This window comes from Zootoca vivipara, chromosome 13 (assembly GCF_963506605.1).
Source record: "Zootoca vivipara chromosome 13, rZooViv1.1, whole genome shotgun sequence".
In the NCBI taxonomy this organism is placed as follows: Eukaryota; Metazoa; Chordata; class Lepidosauria; order Squamata; family Lacertidae; genus Zootoca; species Zootoca vivipara.
In genome coordinates this window covers 35648344-35657458 of record NC_083288.1, presented here as the reverse complement: position 1 = coordinate 35657458, position 9115 = coordinate 35648344, and the positions used below count along the sequence as shown (strand labels likewise).

Here is a 9115-nt window from a genome sequence, read left to right as displayed (position 1 = left end):
AAGTCCGGTAGTAGGGAGGCACGGGCACCGGTTCTTGGCTCTCTGGGCCCCGTGTTCGAATCCCCGCCCCGCCCCACCCCACCGTAGGTCAAGGTGTGCCAAGTAGGTACTGCCCCTGAGACGACGAATGGGATCAACATGGAAACATAGAGGATCGCTCATAGACATTAAAATGGTTTGTTTTAGAGATGCTATTAGACTTCAACTCCCATCATAGCCACAGAGCCTAGGGCTTGCCGATCAGAAGGTCGGTGGTTCGAATCCCCGTGACGGGGTGAGGTCCCGTTGCTCAGTCCCAGCTCCTGCCAACCTAGCAGTTCGAAAGCACGTCAAAGTGCAAGTAGATAAATAGGTACCGCTCCGGTGGGAAGGTAAACTGCGTTTCCGTGCGCTGCTCTGGTTCTCCAGAAGCAGCTTTGCCATGCTGGCCACATGATGCAAGATGAGCACCGCAACCCCAGAGTCAGTCACGACTGGACCTTTACCTTTACTCCACCCCACCTTTTATTATTAGCCCCACTCTTAATTTTCCATCTCTATTGCTTCTGTTTGGGCATCTGGGATGCTTCTCAGATCTCTGTTGGCATTTGGCTGGAAGGCACTGCCTGTCATTTGCTAACCAATTGGCGGTGGCTAAGGGCGGGACAATGACACCACAGATTCTATGCTCCTGTGGTTCTTATGGAGCAGGTATGGCGAAACTTGGCCCTCCAGATGTTTTGGGACTACAATTCCCATCATCCCTGACCACTGGTCCTGTTAGGGATGATGGGCGTTGTAGTCCCAAAACATCTGGAGGGCCAAGTTTCACCATGCCTGTTATAGAAGTAGGACAGTAGACAGACACATAGCCTGAAAGACACCACTTGTTTGATCACCGAGATCTTCCATAGGTGCAGAACAGCATCGCTGTAGCATATGGATTCTAGGCAATAGCATCACTGTGATGAACCATTTGTAATGGAAAAAAGACAGGAACATCATACCAGATACGAGGACCTTGATGGTGTGCTTGCCTCTTCTTCTGTTTCTCTACTTGCCAAGTGCGATTAGTTAAAGTCCTTGTCATTTACTCCTCCACAGACTCTGGAAATGGTTAGGTTCCTACCGCATCATATTTTTAAAGCACATAACCAAAGAATCCTGGGAATTGTAGTCTGTTAAGGGTGTTGGGCATGAGAGCTCTGTGATGGGTAAACTACAGTTTCCAGGATTCTTTGGAGGAAGCCATGTACTTTAAACATGCTTTAAATCAGGCATCCCCAAACTGCGGCCCTCCAGATGTTTTGGCCTACAACTCCCATGATCCCTAGCTAACAGGACCAGTGCTCAGGGAAGATGGGAATTGTAGTCCAAAACACCTGGAGGGCCGAAGTTTGGGGATGCCTGCTTTAAATGTATGGTGTGAACACAGCCATAAGTCTCAATGGGACTTGCTACCAGTTAATTTGCAAAGAATTGCATTCCTATAGCACAGGAATTAGGAACCTTTGGCCCTTCAGAGGTTGGTGAACCACAACTCTCATCAGCTCCAGCAAGCATGGACAATAGTCAGGGATGACGAGAGCTGCACTCTAATTAAAATATTAGAATATCTGGTATTCTTTAAATATGCTTCTAGTAAGATGGCATCCCTAATAAAACTGAAGCATCATGGCCAATTTGTGTGTTGACAACCTAGTGAACTAATGCTTGTTTGAGACATTTATGCTCATATATTCATTGATTTTAAAACATATCCCAAACTGCTTATTTGGTTCTATCATTTCATTTTCAAGTTCAGTGTCTTTAACCCAGCTAGAATGAAAACTTAGTATAATAAAACCTTGCAGTTTCACTAACAGCAGTGCTATTTTCCCTGGGGGTACGCAGGGGTACGCATTCCCCCTAAACATTTTGTGAATCTTTGTGCTTTTGTCCATTTACTGTATTTATTTTCCCCGATTTGATCTATAAAATGGTGATTTTCTTGAGTCAAAATGGGAGTACCCCTAAACATTTTTTATAGAAAAAAAACACTGACTAACAGTAATCTTGGATATAACGGTTCAAGCCTTAGCAACTGCATAGCAACCCCACTGCAGAAATGATATAATTGTATGTGTGTGTGAAGATGAATGGTCTTTGCTTACACAGGCTGGAAGCCAAGAAGCAAGTTTGGGCTAGTGGTTGTGAGGTCTGAAAAATGTGATGCAAGCAATCTGGATATTGCTACTTTAATGTACGGGGACTCTGGGCTCATGTGATAGATGTTTCCATGCTTATGAAGAGGACAATATTGAGACAAACCTGCATTTTGGCAAAGGAGAAGGCTACTTTTGTAACTTTCTAGATCCTGTGGGATCAGACTTGGTTCTTCATCCTATTTAAGCAGGTCCCTCTCAGTGCCAATTAGGCTACACAGTAAAACCCCAAGAGGCAATGCATGTCTGCAACACCTTGTTCTCTAACCTTTTCCTATTCTTTCTTCTCACAAAGATCCCTGGCCAGGATCCTTTGTGTGTGTATCACCCCATCCTTGCTATGTGTGGATTAGGGTTAGTCTGTTTAAGATAATCCCTTCACTCCAATTTTTCTATTTCCTATTTTCCAAGCTTTTCCTTAGGGAGAGGACACTGCAGCTGTGTAAAGTTTGGATGGGGAACAATGCTTTTCAACTTATATTTTTGTCTGGCAGTTTATCCTAGCATTCCTTGGCAAAGAAAGAAAGGTATTCCCCAACTGTAGACTTCAGAATTAGTTCTGAACAGAGATGCATAACATTGCAGTGTTAGAGATTTTCAGTCCATTGATCCTGTTTGTGGCTGAAGACACAGCTCAGAGGAAGTGTAGATCAGTTACTTATCATAAGGCATGCAGAACGCAACAGGGCATCTGAATTGCCAGCATTTTTCTTAGCAAGGCTCCTCTGGCTGTGTGATGGGCAGAACCTCAATATGCACATCCTGTATTCTATCCTGGGAAAGGTGAAGTAATAATGAAGGTAGTGTGACCCTTTGTGCATGTGCAGAGGATCCCCATGTGTTTGTTGTCTTCATAGGTAGGACGCCCAAGGCTCATCCTTATTACTATATTTATAATCCGTCTCTTCCTTCAAGGAGCTCAAGGTGGCATGCTTGGTTTTTATCATCACAACAACCCTGGGAGGTAGAACAGACGAGTGACTGACTGACCTAAGATCACTCAATGAGCTTCATGCCCATTAACAACATGGGGGCCACTTTGTTTCTGTTCCTTTTTTTAACCACACACATCCACCTTACTAGAGAAGCAAACTGGAAGAGGGAGGCCATTAGGTTGACCAGTTGAGCTGCTGTGTAGTAGTAGAACATGTCAGTTTGCATCTCTTAGTGCAGAAAGTATTGATCTGATGTGTAGAGATCTTTCCTATTCTAATTAATTCAAGAGGGTTCTAGAAGCATGTCTGTGAGAAAGAAACAAGCAGAAGGTTCATGATGTTTGGGTTATTCCTTCAGAGAAGTTGAGTGCAGCTGGCGTAAACTGGTTCTGTTATCTCTTCTGTCAAGGTCACGCTGGCTATAAAAGTAAGGACAGAAGGAGCCTGGGTTTCACTTTCTCTTTCTATCTCTTTTCCTTCTGGTGTGGTGTTCTGTACAGTACATAGTATGTTATAGTGTTAAGGTTTAGACTTATTAAAAGTTATTGTAAGTTTAAGTTAAGTCTGTTGCAACTGGATTTCTTACAGACAGTGCCAAACCTGGACATATTGGATTTGTGACCATTATGCTCATTTGCCTTCAGTAGCAGTAAAGCTAACGACAATTGTCGTTAGGCGGGTCAATTATAAATGGGGTGTAATTAATGAAATGTAATAGTGATGTTTAAAGGGGCCCCTGACCATCAGGTCCAGTCGTGTCCAACTCTGGGGTTGCAGCGCTCATCTCGCTCTATAGGCCGAGGGAGCCGGCGTTTGTCCGCAGACAGCTTCCAGGTCATTGTGGCCAGCATGACAAAGCTGCTTCAGGCTAACCAGAGCAGCGCACAGAAACGCTGTTTACCTTCCCGCCGGAGCGATCCCTATTTATCTACTTGCACTTTGATGTGCTTTCGAACTGCTAGGTGGGCAGGAGCTGGGACCGAGCAATGGGAGCTCACCCCGTTGCAGGGATTCGAACTGCTGACCTTCTCATCAGCAAGCCCTAGACTCTGTGGTTTAACCCATAGTGCCACCTGGGTTTATTTTGTTTATTTTTGTATTATTGTAACTATTTGTTTTATTACTGTGGAATTTCTAAAAGAAAGCATTTGTAAAAATTAAAAGAAAAATAAATAATAATAAGTTGCATTACTGAAATAAATGCACTTTTCGACGATATTCTAATTTTCCGAGTTTCACCTGTAGTTTGAGAAGCACTGTTCTGTCATGGAATTATACTCAATATTGTACCAGAGCAGAACTCTAACGTATAGTTAGCAGAGTAAAAACTTAAACACGTTGCATGAGTCCCAAAAAATAGACCAGAGGCAAATAATTACAATTACAACAAATAAAGGCTTGACATGCATCTATCTCATATATTGGTTTCACCTTTTAAGTTGCCTTACTGAAATAAATCACTTTTCGACAATATTCTAATTTCCCGAGTTTCACCTGTATATCTGATAAGGTGGACTGGCAACCCCCTCATGTACCAGAGACTGGTACCATATTTGGTTCCTGAAGTGTCCCACCCAACCTGTGCTGAGGTGGATTACTACTTTGAGTAGCACTAGTGTAGAAAAGGGAATATCAGCTTGCATGGGAAGGTATGCCTGCGAAAATCTTCAGTTTTCTGCATGTACCGGTATTAAAACAGGAGCCCCACCCTCTTTTTCACTTGGGTCATCTCCTGATCATTTAAATGCAAACAAAATGCTTAGGGGGGGCGCACTCTTGAGAAGGAATGAAGCAAGGCACCCATCCATTCCCCCCCCCCCCGGCCGCCATGGACTGGGCAAGGTGGGGAAATGATAGAGGGCTCAATTACAGGAATCGCCCAACATCCTCATCTCCTCTAGAAGAAGCGAAAAAGGAGCTATTATCACAGCAGGTGCAAGAGTGAGAAGGAGTATCTGGGCATTTTGCTCCTTCACTAAATTTAGCTTGGTTGAATCACTGGGAGAGAGGAGCAGCTGGCTGCAGAGGACTTGTGTGTCTCTGCTGTCTCTCAACGAAGCTGGGGAGGGGATGCTAGTTTTTTGTACAGCAGCAAATGTAAGCCAGACCCCTACACCCAGTGAATCAGGGTGAATAATTCAAAGCCTCTGTTTCTGTGTGCCCTAATTCTAAGCTTTGAAAATCCAGGTTGCACTAGCTCAGGCATCCCCAAACTTTGGCCTTCCAGATGTTTTGGACTACAATCCCCATCATCCCTGACCACTGGTCCTGTTAGTAGGGATCATGGGAGTTGTAGGCCAAAACATCTGGAGGGCTACAGTTTGAGGATGCCTGCACTAGCTGATTTTTAGTTTATTTTCCATTCCTGATTTGCAGTTCACTGTGTGTTTTGCACTGGTTCCTTTTAACACTGAGCTCAGGCTGTGAGAGCCCACAGGAAATGGAGCCAGAATGGGCCCTTGAGAAAGAAGAGGGAGGTGTCAGAATTTTGGTTTGCACAAGTACTATATACCTGATCATCACTGCAGGTGAAGGCCTCCTGCAGATACAATCTTGTCAGAAGGTCCATTCCACATAGACCTCTGGTGTGGTGGCACTTACTCCTGAGCCTCTTGGGCTTGCCGATTGGAAGGTCGACAGTTCGAATCCCTACAACAGGGTGAGCTCCCATTGCTCTGTCCCAGTTTCTGCCAACCTAGCAGTTTGAAAGCGTGTCAGTGCAAGTAGATAAATAGAGACTGCTCCGGCGGGAAGGTAAATGGCATTTCCGTGCGCTCTGGTTTCCGTCACGCCAGAAGTAGTTTAGTCATGCTGGCCACATGACCTGGAAAGCTGTCTCTGGACAAACAGCGGCTCCCTCGGCCTGAAAACAAGATGAGCGCCACAACCCCATATTTGCCTTTGACTGGACTTAAGCATCCAGGGATCCTTTTCTTTTCTTTTTTACCTTTTTAATTCCCTCCCCTTGATAGGCATCACCTCTCATGTCTTTTCAGCACTGACTGAGGACCTCCCTTTTTCAGCATCTCCATCTCTTTTAAGGTGTTTTTATTGTTTTATCACATGTTGTTTCCTGCCCTGAACTGCTTTGGAAAGAAAGGCAAGATTTAAATCAATAAGATAAATGCACAAGTTTTTTTAAAAAAAAACAGCTATGGAGATTACTTCCCTCCCCCGCTCCCAAATAGCCCAATCAATACGGAAAATAGCCAAGTAATGCTAACTGGATATATGGCAACATTTTGTCGCAGACCCCCTTTGTCAATACAGTTCTACTTTCAGTCCGTTTGAAATCCCAGTCCTGTAGAACTCTACAGGGATTTCAAACGGACTGAAATTTTAGAATGCCAAATCTGCAAAACAAAAAAAGGGGTTCCAGAATTTAAACTTGAGGGAGATCATTAACTGCTACCCTGTTCTTTCATCTGCACTAGGCTCCCGTAGTCTGCGGAACACCCTTCTCCAAAGTTGGTGCCCCCCAGATATTTTGGACTATACCTCCCATCATCACTCACCAACAAGGGCGTACTAAGGGGGGTTGATAGGAGTTGTAGTCCAAAACAACTGGAAGATGTTGGGGGTGTTGGGGAAGGCTGTCCCAGAACAACCCAGACGACCACCCACTCACCCACCCACATACATACATACATACATACACACAAAATCGTACGTAAACGCCATGTAAAATAAAGTTTCCCTTTTATTTTTAAACTGGGCAAATTCCAAACGCTTGTTAGTGTTGGGAGGGGGCTCTAATTCGGAGCAAGGAGGCTGGTGGGGAGCAGGGCTGGTTCTGGGCCCCTACTGGACTCCCCTCTTTCCTTGGATCTCCCTGTGGGGCCCAGCAGTGTGCACCCCACCTGTCTGGGGTGCCCACAGTGAGAGGGTGCAGCAGGGATGAGAGTCTCTCGCTGGGTGGCTTAGCAGTTCCCGTATCTCAAGCTTGGGTTGCCACCTTTAGCTTCCCTCGTCCTTCTGCGCTTTCAGCCTACCCCTTTTTTCCGTCCCTTCAGCCCCTGCATCCTTTCCCTCATTTACTGGCTCTCATTTGCACACCCTCGTTTGCATATAAATGCCCATTTGTTCACTCTATTTTTACCTATCTATCTACACCGCCCGCTGTTTCCTGCCATTCCTTCTCTCAGGGCTCGCCCACACTTTAGCCTGTGCTTTCCAGGCACAGGTCGGTGCTTAGAAGCTCAGAGTCTGGGCAATTTGGGCTTTCCCACGGGTTGCTGTTTGCTCCGACTGGGCGGGGAAACAGCAGGGGCAAGGGTGCTCGGATGCAGGGCTCTAAGGCATGGAAGGGGCCTGGCAGGAGCGGAGGGAGCCTTAGTGTGGACAAACCCCCATTTAGGTACCTATTCACCCATTTGGCCTTTGGCTTGGCTCACCCTCGTCCTGCCTCTCCGTCCTGATTCATTTTTTTCCTTCTTTCTATTACATTCTCCTCCTTTGATCCCCTTTCCTTGGCCTTTTGCTCACTCATCATTCCTGCTTCTATTAATGCCCCACATATTGACATATGGGACATTAATATTCATATATATATAAATCCATATATATGCATGTGAATGAGATATAACTGCTCCCCTCTCCTTTTCTCTTGCGTTCTTACAGAAGGCAGGCAAATGAAATGAGTGAAGAAGAGATCCAGGTGAAAGGGGGTGGGGGTGTGGGGGCAGACAAGACGCAGCGACATGACTAGCCTCAAGTTGCGGCTCTGGAAAGAGGTGTGTGTTTTGGGGGGTGGGATCTGCTCTGTGTTAGTTGGATGGCATGGAGGTGGGTTGGGGTCTTCTGGGGTTCATCTAGGGCAGGAATCCGGTCCGGTAGGGAAGGTCCACTTCTTCGCTAGCACCGACGTAAGACGCTCTCATGCTGGGAGAATACTATGGGGCGATACATAGACAGGAGTAGCGGGGTTATTATTACCCAAGAGATATATCACAACAGCAATAGGAACAGGTGAGGTGGGGAGCTTGTGGCCCTGTAGATGCCACTGGACTCCCAGCTCCGATCAGTTCTCGGGACACAGCCACACCTTTAAAGTACAGTGGTACCTTGGTTTACGAATTTAATCTGTTCTGGAAGTCTGTTCTTAAACCAAAACCGTTCTTAAATCGAAGCACGCTTTCCCTAATGAGGCCTCCTGCCACCGGTGCCCTTCCACCATTCGGATTCCGTTCTGAGACCAAGGCAAAGTTCTCAAACCAAGACCTTATTTCCGGTTTTGCGGAGTTTGTAAATCAAATTGTTCTTAAACCGGACTGTTCTTAAACCGAGGTACCACTGTACATGACTCTCCCCCCAAAGAATCTGGGGAAGTGTAGCTAGTTGCAGTTGCTGGGAATCGTAGCTGTGCAAACTACAGTTCCCATGATTCTTTGGCGGGGGGGGGGGGGGAGATTTGCATGAATGTGGCCTCAGCATGGCCAATGAGAGACTGCGGTCCAGCAAATTCTGGGGTGCAACAGGCTTGCCATCTCTTCACTGCTTCATCGTTCTCTATCCACCGGCAAGTGCATATGGGGGAAATGAGCAGGCAGAGTATGTGAACATTGCCTGAGCATTTCTGCATCACGTGGCCCTTTCTTCAGATATTACTAACAAGTGCTGCCAGGCAACTGTGGTTGCATAGGTTATTAGCAGCATCCAAAGTTGCCCTCCCGCCCCCCTTTTATAGGTGATGTGCTCATTGACCACAGAGTATACCTATTCCTCAACCCAGCATTCTATATTTGGAGACTTTGTTTAACCGTTCAGGTCCATTTTATTTCATTTTTAAATGCAGCCTTCTTGGCAGTTGACAAGTGGTCAGCTTTAAAGGAGCAGAATTCCTGTACAATTGCATCAAACTGCTTATACATACAGTAACAGCAAACACAATCCCCTTTTGCTTTCCACTGTGTGTATATGGTCCTATTCTAGCAAGAGGAGTTTTTAATGTTTGATGTTTTATCGTGTTTTCAATATTCAGTTGGGAGCTGCCCAGAG

At 45.7% G+C, this 9115-nt stretch overlaps 1 protein-coding gene across 1 annotated transcript in view; it reads right to left on the bottom strand.

Moving 5' to 3' along the window:
* Positions 1–6809: 6809 nt before the first annotated feature.
* TTYH1 (tweety family member 1) overlaps positions 6810–9115 on the bottom strand; it is a 63065-nt gene continuing 60759 nt past the window's right edge. Inside the window, exon 14 of the mRNA XM_060281631.1 lies at positions 6810–8010. Within this exon, the coding sequence (XP_060137614.1) occupies positions 7930–8010 (81 nt within the window). The 3' untranslated portion in view covers positions 6810–7929. The remainder of the gene's footprint in view (positions 8011–9115) is intronic.